The sequence below is a fragment of the Lynx rufus genome, unplaced genomic scaffold (genome assembly GCF_022079265.1).
Source record: "Lynx rufus isolate CCGP_SWC_20201006 ecotype Redwood Valley unplaced genomic scaffold, mLynRuf1.p SCAF_4, whole genome shotgun sequence".
NCBI lineage: Eukaryota > Metazoa > Chordata > Mammalia > Carnivora > Felidae > Lynx > Lynx rufus.
Genome location: NW_025814856.1, coordinates 4,708,136 through 4,723,078, shown reverse-complemented (window position 1 = coordinate 4,723,078; position 14,943 = coordinate 4,708,136). Strand labels below are relative to the sequence as shown.

Genomic DNA, 14,943 nt, shown 5'->3' with positions numbered 1-14,943 from the left:
CCCCACCCCCAGTGTCCCCTGGCCACCTGGCTGTCCCCGCCCCCACCCCCAGTGTCCCCTGGCCCCTGGCCACCTGCTCGGCTTTCAGGGTGAGTTCGATAAAGATTTGCTGCAGCTTCTCGTTGACAAAGTTGATGCAGAACTGCTCGAAGCCATTTTTCTGCCAAGGGAGGCAAAGGGTGCTGCCTTCAGGGACCTGATGCTGGAGGCTCCTGGGACCACTGGGCCAGCCAAGGCGTGGGGGGGGGGGTAGGGGGGTGGGGAGCAGAGGCCGAACCTGGAAGATCTCGAAGCCATAGATGTCAAGCACACCAATACTGTATTCCTCCTGGGGCTTCTGCATAGCACGGTTGATGGCCTGTAATGTGGGTGGGGACAGCAGGTGAGTGCCAGCGTGCCGCTCTCTTGCGCTCCTAGCCACGTTCACAGGCTATGTCCCCTCATACCTGTTCCTCTCCCGCCTTCTCCAGCTCTGTGTGCGGCACCCCCCCCCCCCAACATGAGAAACCCAGGTGTCAGAACATCCGGGTTCCTACCTTGCGAACTGGCTTTGGCCCTTGACCATTCTGCACCTCTATTTTCTCATCGTTAAAATGGGTTAATAATGGCAACTACCCTGCAGGGCTTTATACAGGAATTAAATTGGTGCGTGTAGGAACACTGAGAACCGTACCTGGCATAGACTAAGTGTCATAATGTTGGCTACTACAGTATTGTCACCATTCCTGGCCTTGACACGTCCTGTTCCTGTCGCTCCCATCCAGTCCATCACTTTGTCCCTCTGATAGCCCCCTCGTGCCTCTCAGATGCCCCCACCCGTCTCCACCCCCACTGTGCAGGCCTGGATGGTTCCAGCAGCCCCCTCCCTCCTGGGCTCGGCCAGGAGGAGCCTCTGCCCACGCCATCCATCCGACTGGCTCCTGCCCCTGCTTGATGACTCTGATGGCTGGTGACAGTCAAACCTGCCTTCCCCACTTGGTCGGTCCAAGCCCAGGTTGCTCTGGGGCAGCACCTCTCCCCCTGCCTGGCCCCGGCGCCTCTTACCTCCACGAGAAAGTCGAAGAGCCGGGCGTAGAGCCCCTTGGCCAGGGCGTCGCGGGTGTAGACCGCCTGCTCCACGTTGAGGGTCACATCGATGGACTCGCTGCGCCCGCCCCAGCGGCTGTCCATCTTGCGGCTGGTCAGCTTCTCCTGCAGCCGCCCGCTGTCGATGCCCAGCAGGTAGGCGGGAAAGGCCAGCACTGCCGGGCGGAGGGGGCGGCCAGTTAAGCCCTTGGGCCTCCTGCGATGCTTCTGGCACTCCCCATTTGGCCCAGTGACTCAGATACTGTCCTCGTGGGCTCTGACCCTCCTGGGGTCGAACTAGGAGGAAGCGGTTCACGCCTCGGCCCCACCGTCCCCGGAACCCACACTCACGGTCCACACTCTCCACCCGGGCGTAATTCCCGTCTTCACAGAAGCTGATGTTTCCCAGGTGCAGGATCCCGGCCACAAGCTGTAGGACCAGCTGCTGGACGTTGGGTGGGATCCCAATGACCTGCATGGCATTCTGCGGGCACAACAGGGACAGGGCCTGTGCCACGGATCCCCACCTCCGCCCTGCCCTCCTGGGTTAGGCTGCTGGGGCCACAGCACGGAGTCAGGACACCGGGATCCCTGTCCTGCCTGTTTCACCCGCTTGCTGTGTGACTTGAGGCAAGTCCCTGCCCCGCTCTGGGCCTCGGTTTCCTAGTGTGGTGGTCACTGCTCACCAGAGTCTCACTGAAGTCACTCCGGTCATCGGTGCCATCCACCTTGTAGGTGTCCGACTGGAGGTAGTAATAGTACTCGGGGGTCATGAGCCCCAGGTTCTGCCGCTGCTCCTGGGAGGCTCCTTCCAGCAGCTGGGGGGTGAGCAATGCTCATGCATCTGACGTGGGACTGCGCAGCCCCCGTGCCCCCCCAGTCCTCACTGTCACGGGCTCCTGGGCACCGACCTTCCCCCCCCCCATCTCCCCTTGGGCTCTCCCCCTGCCCCGATCTCACGGCCCCTTTCCCAGCACCTGGTAATAGATGTGGAAGTTCCTCTCGTTTTCGTTCTGCATGACCACACGGGATTTCTCTAGCAGGAAGTTGGAGATCTTGCCCCCATCTGGCTCCCCGCCTCGGCTGAACTGGATCTCAAAGTACTTGCCCTGAAGCCGAGAGAGACACGTTAGACCCCCAGGGTCCCGGTGGTGCCGGTGGGGGAGGGGTGGGGGAGGAGTTGAGGATGGGCCTTAGGAGCCTGGCCTCTTGAACCCTCTTGCCCATGTGACCTCAACTCTGCTCTCCACTCCCACTTACTGACTTTGCATCAGCTCCTTCCCTCCCGCCTTTGTTTAAGCTGCTCCTTCTCGGCTGACTCAAGTCCACACCTGGGCATCCAGCCCTGTGCCAGGCACATAGAAGTACCTCACTTTATTGACCAGTTTCCCAGGTCTTCTATCACAACACAGAGGCCTCCACGTTCCTGGGGGATGTTGCTAGTTTCAGTGATCCTGGGTGTCTCTCCCGTGTTGTCCCTGAGCCCAGAGCAAAGCCTCCACAGCCCCTTCTTTGGCCTCTGCCAACCTCTGGGTTCTACTCTGGGCAAAGGTTGGAGGGCAGAGAAGCCCCCTTACTTCTCCTTTCTGTCGCTTCCATGCAATGATGATACACATTACATCATAGCGCTACCCAGACACCTGTAATACGTGACATATACCCATTCTGTTCTGTTGTATACTAAATAATATTGTAATATATGTAACATATGATGTAATATATCTACACATATGTATAATATATAACATATGTAATATATGACATATATAACACATAACCTATATTACATAATATGCAACATAAAACATGATTGCATTCTTATATATGTAATATATGTATTATGTATCTATAACACATAATATATAACATATATAACATATACATAATATAATATGCCATATAAAACATAATTGTGTTCTTATGTATCTATAACATATAATATATAACATATATATTACATAATATTATATGCAAAATAAAACATGATTGTGTTCTTGAGGTTCAGCCATGTTTTTGTGTGTATCAGTACTTTGAAAACACATACGGTGCGATTTCCAGTTATATAAAGTTCTAGAACAGTCGAAACTAATCTCTTGTTAAAAAAAAATAAAAAGGGGCGCCTGGGTGGCGCAGTCGGTTAGGCGTCCGACTTCGGCCAGGTCACGATCTCGCGGTCCGTGAGTTGGAGCCCCGCGTCAGGCTCTGGGCTGATGGCTCGGAGCCTGGAGCCTGTTTCCGATTCTGTGTCTCCCTCTCTCTCTGCCCCTCCCCCGTTCATGCTCTGTCTCTCTCTGTCCCAAAAATAAATAAACATTGAAAAAAAAAATAAATAAAATAAAAAATAAAAAATAAAAAAATAAAAAGACCCAGAGAAGTGGTTGCTTCTGGGGTGAGGTGGGAACAGAGACTGACCGAAAAAGGGAGGGAACTTTCTGGAGTGATGGTGATGTTCTGTATGTTGATAGGGCTGTGGTTGTACAGATGCACACATTTTTCCAAACTCTGTGCATGATCCGCTTTAATGTGTTCTGCTATATGCAAATTTTACTTTGAAAGAAATCAAAGAAAAAAAAAATAAAAGAAATCGGGGCGCCTGTATGGCTCAGTCGGTTAAGCGTCAGACTCTTGGTTTCAGCTGAGGTCATGAGCTCGTGGTTTGTGAGTTTGAGGCCTGTATCGGGCTCCACACTGACAGTGCGGAGCCTGCTTGGGATTCTCTCTCTGTCCTTCCCATGCTTGTTCTCTCTTTCTCTCTCCCCCACCCCTTCTAAATAGATAAATAAATGAAATGGAAGAGCACTGGAAATTTATATTGGATTATCATTAATGATCTGCGTGCTGACGTGTGGAGGGGGGAGCAGAAAGTATGGTGTCTGCAGTTTACTTTGTAGCTCATCAAAAAAAAAAAAAAAAAGATGAACAGGGGCGCCTGGCAGGCTCAGTCGATGGAGCACGCGACTCTTAATCTCAGGTCATGAGTTCAAGCCCCGCATTGAGTGCGGAGCTTACTTAAAAAAAAAAAAATGAATGGATGGAGACATGATAAAGTAAGTATAGCAAAATGTTAACAACAGAACCTGGGAGGTGGGCAGCAGGTATTCGCTATGCAATTCTCCCCATTTTTCTGTGTATTTGAGATTTTTAATAATAAACGTTGAGGAAAATACTTCAAATATAATTACATGATAAAAATGTTAGAAAATAGGGGCGCTTGGCTGGCTCATTTGGTAGAGCGTGCAACTCTTGATCTTGGGGTTGTGAGATCGAGCCCCATGTTGGACGTAGAGATTGCTTAAAATAAAAAAAAAAATCTTCATTTAAAAAAATCCTAAGCCATAAGATTTATATTTTATTTTATTTTTATTAAAAAAAATGTTTTCATGTTCATTTACTTTTGAGAGAGAGAGAGCACAAGCAGGGGAGGGGCAGGGAGAGGGGGAGACACAGAATCCGAAACAGGCTCCAGGCTCTGAGCTGTTAGCACAGAACCTGACTCAGGGCTTGAACTCGTGAACTGCGAGATCATGACCTGAGCTGAAGTCGGATGCTCAACTGACTGAGCCACCCAGGTGCCCCAGCCATACGATTTTTAAAAAAATATTTATTTTGAGAGAGAGATGAGAGGGGTGGACAGAGAGAGACAACACAAGTGAGCTCTGAGCTGTCAGCACAGAGTCTGATGCAGGGCTCGAACTCACGAACTATGAGATCATGACCTGGGCCGAAATCCAGAGTCAGACGCTTAACCGAGCCACCCAGGCACCCTCTCCCCAAATTAAAAAATCTTAAAAAAGAATGTTAGAAAAAATATAGTTAATAATATTTAGGGGAATAAAATAAATTGTATTACCATATGGAATTTATTAAATCATTTTCATATGAAGGAATTATTGAGATCTGTGAGATGGATATTAACACCATCTCCATTTTATGGATGAGAAAACAGGAGCTTCAGGAAGTTACACTGTTTTTTTGTTTTTTTGTTTTTTTTTGGTCCAGCCCACAAATCTAAATAGTGATAGAATCAGACCATAACTCCAGATCCGTTGACCTATTCTGTCTTCTGTTAGGCTCAGCGTAACACCTGACAGAAGGAAGAAGCCCAAGAACGATTTGTTAAAAGAAACAACGGATGAGAGAATAAATCGGGAACTGAAATGTGAATAGGAACGGACGTAGCATGATTGCAGCCAAGGAAATATGGAAGAATGTTACACAGACAAGTCAAGGAAGTCAAGGCCACTACAGTTCAGCTGACGGGGGAATCTTTTTCAGATGGACCATAGGCAGGAAGTGAGTCTCCCATCCAGGAGCAGGTAGTTCCTCTATTGCTGGGAATACGCGTGTGCGTGTGCGTGTGCGTGTGCGTGTGCGTGTGCGTGTGCGTGTGCGTGTGCGTGTGCGTGTGCGTGTGCGTGTGCGTGTGCGTGTGCGGAGGGAGCCCTTGCTCCAAAGCAGGGCTGCGGACTCACAAAGCGGCTGGAATTGTTGTTGCGCACGGTCTTGGCATTGCCGAAGGCCTCTAGCAGTGGGTTTGACTGCAGGATTATATCCTTCACGTGCTGCGGGCAGAGGCGGGTGGAGGTGGAAGAGGTCAGGATGAGGTAGGCGGTCCTGGGGGTTCATTACTGTGCGCGAGGGGAGACCCGGCCCATCCTTCCACTCTCCCCTCACCTGGACCTTCTGGCCCCCGCCGGAGACCTTGGAGATGTAGCCCATGATGTATTTGGCTGCCACGGTCTTCCCTGCTCCACTCTCTCCACTGGGGGGGGGGGGGGGGTGAGGGAGAGAATGATTAGCAGCCAGCAGGAAGGGGGGGTTGGGGGGGGAATAAGTACCCTTTCTGGTGCCTGCTCATTCATTCATTCATTCATTCCCTACCGTGTGCCAGGCACCATATCAGATTCCGGGGAAGCAATAGTGAAAAAACAGAGAAACATCCCTGCCGTCTCAGAGCTGACATTTAGAATGCGCCGACAGACAATAACATAATGAATAAATAAATATATCCTGGGTCCGCTGGTGACAAAGTGAAGCGGGACCAGGGGCAAGGGGGGACGGCAAGGTCCCGTTTGGATCAGGAGCTCTGAGCAAACCTCCTCGGGGCTGGCGAGGCTGTTGTGGGGCCTGGGCAGGAAGTTTATGGGCACCGCGGTCCCACCCCCCCACCCCCATACCTGATGATGACACACTGGTTCTCACAGTCAATGAGCATGTTCCGGTACATGTTGTCCGTGAGGGCATAGATGTGCGGGGGATTCTCGTACTGAGCCTGGGGGAGAAGGTCAGGCCTGAGCGAGGCGCTGGGGGCCAGGGGTCCTGGGGCTGCGCCTCCCCCACCGGCCCCAGCCTCACCGCGCCCTGGTAGAGGTCGATCTCGCGGTCGGTGAAGTAAGGCATCTGCTTGAAGGGGTTTACGGAGATGAGCACAGAGCCGATGTAGGTCTGGGGTGTGGTGTGGTTAAGGGCGGTGCAGTGGCCGGGCTGGCTTGGCTCCCCCTGCGCCCCTGTCCCTTAATCCTAAGCCCCTGCGGCCTCCAGAGCCCCCTTGCTCAGAGGAAGAGATGGGGCTACGGAGACGTGCTCTGGGACCCGGGGGAAGACAGGCCTGGGTCCGGAAAGGGGAGACGCGCTGCGGCTGAGCTACCCAGGGCAGAGGGGGTAGTGGGGGCCAGAGCCCCGCTGTCGCGGCCTGTGTCCCCTCCCCCGACCCGGCGCGCTCCCAGCCCATCCCCCCGCTCTGATCGTTTGCCCTGGCGTCTGTCGGTCCCCTCTGTGCTCCCGTCCCCCTGCCACTCTTCCCACCCCTCCTCCGTCCGTCCGGTCCGCCCGCCCGTCGGTCACCCTCCCGCCCCTGTCGCCGTCTTCTGCCCGCCCCCGCCCGGGGCCCAGGGTACAAAGATGTAGTCGTCCATGAAGCGCTTGCGGAGGTTGCCCACGATGGCGTCCTCGGTGATCTGTGGCAACAGCACCATGTCGTCCACGCCGCTCTGCTTCACGTTGTGGCTCTGCCAGTGGAAGCGCTCCTTGCTGCCCTGGGGTGGGGGGTGGCCAGGCGGGGGTGAGCCCCTGCAGAGGGGACGCGGCGGGGGGGGGCAGGGGGGTGGGCAGGGGGGTGTGACGCCTCCGTGCCCCCCGCCCGGCTGGCCTCCGTCACCAGCTTCTGACTCTGCACCTCGGCCACCTGCCTGCGTCCTTCCCCACTTAGGGGACACCAGGAGAGGCAGGCGAGGTCGAGAGCAGGCTCCTGCCCCCAAGGAGGGGGGCTCTGTTCTCGGTCCCTCCACCTGGTGTGGCACTGTCATGGAGGGGACCCTGGTGCCAGGCAGCTGTTGCAGGGGGGAAGTCGGGAGTGGGGGGAGGCTTGCTGGGCAGGGGGGCGGGGGCCTCGCCCTCCTTCTCACTTCTTCAGACTTCCTGCCCCTCGCTTCTCCAGCCCCCTCTCCCGGCCCAGGCCCAGGCTGAGTCCCTGACTTCTCCAGGGCATTTGACCCGCTGCCCACCCCTTCCACCCCTAGGTGGCCTCCTTCCTCCCACTCTCCTCCTCCTCTCTCATGGTCATGCACGCTAGCCTGTCACATCCGTGACCTCTGCCCTCTGTGCCCAGCCACGAGCCTGTTCCTCTGCCCCCACAGCTTTCCCTTCTCATTTCCTTCCTCAGTTTTTTTTTTTTTTTTCAATCAGGTGAGACTTTCTTTCAGCCCCAGGGAGAGGACTCAGATAGAGTCTCCCCCAAAAGACCCCTCCTCCAGGAAGCTTGCCTGGAACGTTTTCCCTTTTCAGCCTGACTGAACTCATCCGGTGCCTTGGACACTTCAACATACTGGCTGTCTCAGGTGCACTCGAGGCTCAGCGTACCCCTGCCGTGGAGGAGTCTGGCAGACCGGTGAGTGATGGCGGCCTGGAGCTTCCCCGGCAGGTGCGCTCATGCCTGGATAAGATGCCCCCTTCCTCCAGGAAGCCCCTCATGCCCCGACCAGGAGCTCTTGGAGGGCAGGGCCTGGGACTGAGCCCTTTCTCAGCTCTGGCAGGAATGACCCGATGGAGGAGCAAGGAACGAGGGCAGAGAAAGAAATCCAGATTTGGCGGCGGGGGGAGGCGGGGGAACCCCAAGAGCAAAGGATGCTGGGAATCAAAATCAAGTCTTCAAAGAGGACCCGTGTTTTGCCAGGCAGGTTCCAGGGAAGGGAGAGGGGAGACGCAGGAAGGGATCAAGCAGGAGGGTCACTGTCGTGTGGCCGCTGTAGGGCAGAGGTGGGTGAGGGGCCACAGTCTCTCCCGGGGACACTGGGGGGTTCCTGCGCAGGGGAAGTGCGAGGTCAGATCCTGGACATGCCATCAGCCAGAGCGGGGTTCACCGATGGATGCCACAGGCAGTAAAGGAGCCCGGTTCTTGGTGGGGGGTAGATCTGGGCTCTAATCCCGGCTGGGTGATCCAACACCGCTCTGAGCCTCAGTGGCCCCATCCCTAAAATGGCAGCAGCATGCCCACTTTCAAGGCTGATGTGACGGAGGAACTGCTCTGGGGTTCCAAAACCGGCGTGGCGCGAGGGGCCCCGTGCTCCTCTGCAACGCACGCGGTTGTGAGGATGGGCCCCGGGGGCAGAACTGACATTCCACAAGCACCTAGGACGGGCCCGAAGCTGGGAGGCCAGGGGCAAAGCCCGCCACCCTCACGGCAGCTCAGGGGGCTCTAGGCCCGGAGGCTTGGCAAGTGCCTGAGGCTTGACTACGGACATAGCTACATTGTTTCCAGGGGTGTGGGATTGCACCCACCGTGGGCTCCGCCTGAGAGCAAAGGCCAGGCGCTTGCATCCACACGCACGAGTGGCTCGGCCCCAGGGGCTGTTTGGGTGGGACTTGAGTTCGGGAAGGGCTTTGCTCAGGAGCTGGGAGAAAAGCTGCAGCAGGCAGGGCGAAGTAGCCAGGCCAAGGTGCAGAGAAGCAGGAGCTGAGAGCGGAGGAGGGAGTGCGGGGGGGGGGGGGGGGGGGCTTTGGGCTTGAACTCCCCTCGCTGCTTCCAGTCTGAGGTCAGTGGTCAGAGTGGGAGTTTCATATGGCACGTCTGGTCTCCCCGCTCTGCTCTGCGGCTGAAAACCTGTCTGTGGCTTCCCGTCACTCTCCCATCCATCTGGTCCACGAAGGATTCTGGCGCGCCTACTGCGTGCTGGTGACCTGCCCCCCCCCCCCCCGGGTGAACCTCCTTTGGTCCCTAACCTCAGTGCCTCTAAGCTGTGCTGTTGCCCAGGCCTCTGCTCAGAGCATCCTTCCTGCCTGGTGGGTGCCTTTACACTTGGCTCAGGTGACATTTCCTGTGAGAAGGCCTCCCTGACCCCAGGCCACGCTGAGGATCCCCGCAGCTCCCCGGGTGTCCCTCACCACAGCCCTGTCCCCGCTCTGGACATCCTGCACACTGGCCACATCTTCGGGTGTGGAAGCTCCCGAGGGCAGGGGCTCGGGCAAATGCCGGGCTGAACCCGGCCTCGGGGCTCTTTTGAAAGAACGAGTGGATGAATGGAGGGGAAGTCAACCAGGGCCAGGTGCTGAAGGGCCTTGAATGCCAAGCCAAGGAACTCAGACTTCATCGTCAGCAGCTTGGAGCGTTCTCAGCAGGGCCCTGCTGCTCTTGGGGACACTTTAAGAGTTGTGGGAGCAAATGGGGCGGCCTGGGTGGCTCAGTCGGTTAAGCGTCCGACTTTGGCTCAGGTCATGATCTCACGGTTTGTGAGACTGAGTCCCGTATCGGGCTCTGTGCTGACAGCTCAGAGCCTGCTTCACATCCTCTATCTCCCTCTCTCTCGGCCCCTGCTGTGCTCACGTGTGCTGTCTCTGTCTCTCAAAAATAAATGAACCTTAAAAAATGAAAAAAGAATTGGGGAGCATTTTTGATTGTCCTGGGGATGGAGACTGGCTGGCATTATAAGCGGGCTGCAGCTACCAATGTGCACACAAATAATCGCCCTGATCAGAGCCCCCACTGCTCCCCACCAGACGCTCATGCACGCGATGTAACTGTTAGTAACCACTGGGATGTAGAGCCAACTTCTATCTTATGCGTAGACAGAAAATAGATGTATTTTTTTTGCCTCGGCATCTTCCAGCAATGCAACTACCCTGTGTCAAGGGGGATTTTAGTTTCATTCAGATTTCACTAAGACTTGTTCAGCAGTAAGAAAAAAAAAAAACCTTGATGTTTATTTTTGAGAGAGAGAGAGACAGAGTGTGAGCAGGGGAGGGGCAGAGAGAGAGGGAGACCCAGAATCCCAAGCAGGCTCCAGGCTCTGAGCTGTCAGCACAGAGCCCGACGCGGGGCTCGAACTCTTGTGGTGTTAGTGTGGCCGATACGTCCCTTGACATCAGCCTGTGAGTGGGGCCGTCCGCTCACTGAGATAGACCTGGGTCCCCGTGTGAATCCCTGGTGGCTCCGGGTGCTCGGCTGTGGGCCACTGGCCTGAGCGCTTTTCCTCTCTATGTGCATCTAGAGAGTGCAAATGACTTCGCATTCTAGGAGATCGCATTGATTATTATGATTTGTTTACTTTTGATTAAGTAGGCTCCACACCCAACGTGGGGCTTGAACTCATGACGCTGAGATCAAGAGTCACATGCTCTACTGCCTGAACCAGCCAGGCGTCCCTCACGTGAACTATTTTTGGAAGGATGGGAGTCAGTGTGTTTCACTGCCTGTGAATTTCTTTTCTTTACTTTTTAAACTTTATTTATTTATTTTGACAGAGAGCCAGCACAAGCAGGGGAGGGGCAGAGAGAGAGGGGGAGAGAGGATCCCAAGCAGGCTCGGCACGGTCAGTGCAGAACCCAATGCGGGGCTCGAACCCACGAGCTGTGAGATCGTGACCTGAGCCAAAATCAAGAGTCGGACGCCTAACTGGCTGAGCCACCCAGGCGCTCCTGTCTGTGGATTTCATTTCAGGGCTTCAAGGGGGGGGGCCTGCCATGATGTTTGTTAAAATATATTTATATATATATTATATATATAATATATATATATATAATATATATATTAATTAATATATAATATAATATATAATAATGTTTGTTGTATATAATATATATAATATATAATATAATATAATAATATATAATAATGTTTGTTATAATATATATAATATATATAATATATATTATATTATTATATATATTATATTATATATTATATTATATTATATTATATATTATATATTATAACAAACATTATATATTATTATATTATATTATATATTAATTAATATATATAATAATATTATATATATATATAATATTATATATATATAATAATATTATATATATATATATAATATAAGAAGGGGGTGCTGGCCGTGATGCACTAGGAACCCCGGGGTGCTGTGGGCGGGGCGGTGGGGAGGACAGAGTTGTGCCAGCTGCATTGTGCGGGGGTCAGAGAGGGTGCCTAAGACAGGGGCTGAGCAGGGCCTTAGCTGGGAGGTTGGAGGCACCCGGGGCAGGTGAGACCCGGAGATGACAAGGGCGAGTTGGCAGAAACAGGGAGTCATGCTACCAAAGAGTGCCCGAGCTCACCGGAGACAGAGGGGCCCCCTGGAGAGTGCCGGTGACCTCATTCAGCAGTCAGATCGCGAGGTCAGGAGGTGTAGACGGGGGAGCGAGGACGGCTCTCAGACAGTCTGGCTGAGAAGGGGAAGAGGGCAAGAGGCCGTGGGGAGCCGTGGGGCCAGCGGGCATGTTTCCCGTTTTGAAGATGGGAGACCCGAGTGCATTGGCGAGGAGAGAGGATGAAATCGGGGAGCAAAGGGGTATTATTCACGGACTGGTGTCATTCAGGGGCCACAGGCGGAGCTGGGGGGAGGCCTACTCTTTCTCTGAGCCAGCAGTGGGTGGGGAAGTGAGTGGGTGGGGATGTACGGGGGGTACAGGAAGTGGATCCTCTCTCTGAAGACCTCCGAGGAGTGGGGTTTTGGGTGGTAACTATGGAAACAATAGCGAACACCCCACTGGGGTTTACCGTGTGCCGCACTGTGGGCTAGGCTTTTTCCGTGAACGATCTCACTGAACCGTCCTGCACATGCTGAGGTCAGTACTATGACCGGGCCCGCTTTGTGGAAGAGGAAACTACAGCACAGAAAGGTTAGCTGTCCTCCCCAGGGCCACACAGCAGGAAGGGAGGAGCTTGAAGAGGACTGGAGAGGCTGTCTGCTACCCTTAGCCCAGTCCGGGTCAGAGGCGGCCGGGGTCGGTGTTTTCAGATCAGAGACAAGGTTGGTCCTGACCAGGGTTTCCCCAGTGGGTTAACCTGGTCTCTGGGCCCCTGGGCCCCTCAAGCTGGGCCGAGCGAGACCCGAGACCATTTCCTTGCTCTGAGGTCAGAGGCCCTGATGCTGGCTGTGTCTGGCTCTCTTGGCCCCAAGGACTCGGTTCCTCTTCCTGTCCCTTCCGTCTTCCCCCATCCAGCTGAGTGGTCCTCTGCCTCTTGCAGCCACTGACATTTTCCCCCTCTGTGTCCTGCCCTGGGCACTGGAAACCCCCAGATCCACTCCTACCCGCCTCCCCCTCCGCCCCCCGCGGTGACAAATCTGTGGGTTGTTTGTAGTGGAGGAAGAGAGAGTTTTGCTCAGGTGAGTACAGCGTGTGGAAGGACGGTCAAGAATTTTGGCGTGGGACCAGGTGGGTGTGAGGCCTGGGGAGCCCACTTCACGGCTCCAAGCCTCAGTTTTCCCCTCCGTAATATGGGTTCCATAACAAACCTCCTCCGTGGGTTGTCTGAGGGGAGTAAATGAGCCAGTGCAGAGAAGAAATACACTAGATGCCTCGGAAAATGGCAGGTGGCGACCCCAGGAGCATGTAGAGGAAGTGATCAGTGATTGACACAGGATACGGGAGCTGGCCCATAGATGCTTGTTGAGTCAGTGAATGAATGGGTGAAACACCACTGGGATGAGACTGTCGCTTGCCCTGTGTCACGGGTGCCCGTCTCTCTGTGGCTCCCAAGTCTCCGTGGACCAAGTGTGTTTCTAAGTCCCTTCTTTGGGGGTGGGGGTGCAATGAAGAGGTTGCGGTCACAGTTGACCACAAGCTAAGTATGACTCAACCCGATGGGGCTCTTGTGAAAGAGAGTCCGGGCTGGGGGGGAGGTGGGAGGTTCTTCAGAGAGACTCCCCCCCAGTCTAAGGTGGACGAGCATGGCTTCCAGCTTCTTTGGGATGGATGTTTTAGGCCCAAATGAGGCTGGAGGGATGGGCAGCCTGGGGCACGTGGGGGGAAGGCACCCCCAGACCCTCGCAGCCCCTCATCGGGTAGGGGGGAGCAAGAGATCGCAGGTCAAGGGGGCTGTTAAAAGCGTGACCTTAGGAGTCACGGGGTTGAAATCCCCTGCCGCTTTTGGGTCGTGCGGCAATTCACCTAATCTCCCTGCCTCCGTTGTCTCATCTGGACAATGGGAACACTGACCTCACGGGGCGGCTAGCTGCACGGATTCAGCGAGGCCAAGGGTGTGAAGCGGACCCACTAGCCTTTCTCACCACTGCCAGGGGCAGGGGCAGGCTCGAGCTGGCCAGTCCCCCGGGCTCAGGGCACAAGGCCAGGAGGAAGGGCTAGATGAGGGAGCTTTTGCAACTCGCCCTAACTGCTCTGGCCTCCCCGCTCCTGGGCGGTGATGAGAAGAGCCTCAGACAGGAGAGAACAACGAAACAGCCATTTCCTTCCTCGTTGGGGTCCTGTGAGCTGTGGTCGCCAGCAGGGAGGAGGTATGACATTGCCATGCAGCACAGCCCCCCAGCCACAGCCCCTGGTGTGTCCCTGGAGCCTTGGTCCTGTCCTCCCCCAAACTCGGTGGGGTTCTGGGGTCACACCCTGCATCCCTGCACCGTGCAAACAGCATGCTCGCCTCCAAAGGCTCTTGAGGTCCCCCTTCCCTTGGGGGGAGGGCTCTCGGTGTCCATTTGGCCTAGCTGGAGGCCCTTCTCCTCTGGGGACAGGTGGGGACTCTTGTCCTTCTGCAGTCTTCCACCCGAACTCTCTCTTGGGCCCCTGGCCATTTCTGTCCATCCCCGCGGCTGCTGCCTGTGGACTCGGCAGCCACATAACGTACAGCTTTATGTCTGCACTTTATTTTTTTAAATTTTTTTTTTTCAACGTTTATTTATTTTTGGGACAGAGAGAGACAGAGCATGAACGGGGGAGGGGCAGAGAGAGAGGGAGACACAGAATCGGAAACAGGCTCCAGGCTCCGAGCCATCAGCCCAGAGCCCGACGCGGGGCTCGAACTCACGGACCGCGAGATCGTGACCTGGCTGAAGTCGGACGCTTAACCGACTGCGCCACCCAGGCGCCCCTATGTCTGCACTTTAGAAACAACCACCGTCACCCTCACCGAATCACCATCCCCGAGAATAACCTGCTCCTGCCTTCACCCCCTTTGCCCTCACAGTCAAACAAAAACTGCCGATAACCTCAATCATGGCACCCACCGTCAACGTCACACAGAACAGGGAACGGGTCCCGCCGCCAAGTTCCCTACCGTCGCCACCGCCACGGCCACCGCCGCTGCCACGCTCACAGCACTGGCCGTCCACGGCCACACACGACCAACCTCCACTAGGGCCGCCGTTCCCACACCACCATCGCCAGGGCGGTCGTCAAAAATCAGCAACGGACGGCCAACAGCCAAAAGTGCTGCCATCACCGCCCCACTCGGGGCAAGAGCGGCCACCGACTACCGTCACTCCACGGATCAGCCCTGAAGACGACCAGCCACCAACCACAGATCAACACCGGCTGGCAGGCGGCAACCATCGCCCCTGCCGACCCGCGCCTACAGGACTCACAGTTACCGCCAACTTGCGACGACCGTGGGCGATGACCACCATCACCCTCCCCGGGCACCCA

At 55.1% G+C, this 14,943-nt stretch overlaps 1 protein-coding gene across 4 annotated transcripts in view; it reads right to left on the bottom strand.

Annotated features, from left to right (window-relative positions):
• Nucleotides 1-14,943, bottom strand: part of MYO1F (myosin IF) — a 34,202-nt gene that overhangs the window by 17,592 nt on the left and 1,667 nt on the right. For 2 of the 4 annotated variants that reach the window (XM_047094507.1, XM_047094508.1), the window contains exons 1-12: nucleotides 7,924-9,793; nucleotides 6,963-7,100; nucleotides 6,421-6,510; nucleotides 6,243-6,337; nucleotides 5,740-5,827; nucleotides 5,538-5,627; nucleotides 2,043-2,174; nucleotides 1,752-1,883; nucleotides 1,417-1,549; nucleotides 1,045-1,241; nucleotides 278-358; nucleotides 74-160 (exon numbers count right to left, since the gene is read on the bottom strand). In XM_047094507.1, the coding sequence (XP_046950463.1) occupies nucleotides 74-160; nucleotides 278-358; nucleotides 1,045-1,241; nucleotides 1,417-1,549; nucleotides 1,752-1,883; nucleotides 2,043-2,174; nucleotides 5,538-5,627; nucleotides 5,740-5,827; nucleotides 6,243-6,337; nucleotides 6,421-6,510; nucleotides 6,963-7,100; nucleotides 7,924-8,034 (1,374 nt within the window). In that variant the 5' untranslated portion in view covers nucleotides 8,035-9,793. Of the gene's footprint in view, nucleotides 1-73; nucleotides 161-277; nucleotides 359-1,044; nucleotides 1,242-1,416; nucleotides 1,550-1,751; nucleotides 1,884-2,042; nucleotides 2,175-5,537; nucleotides 5,628-5,739; nucleotides 5,828-6,242; nucleotides 6,338-6,420; nucleotides 6,511-6,962; nucleotides 7,101-7,923; nucleotides 9,796-14,943 lie in introns of those variants that run through there. The other 2 variants (XR_006964868.1, XM_047094509.1) reach the window with 2 other exon arrangements.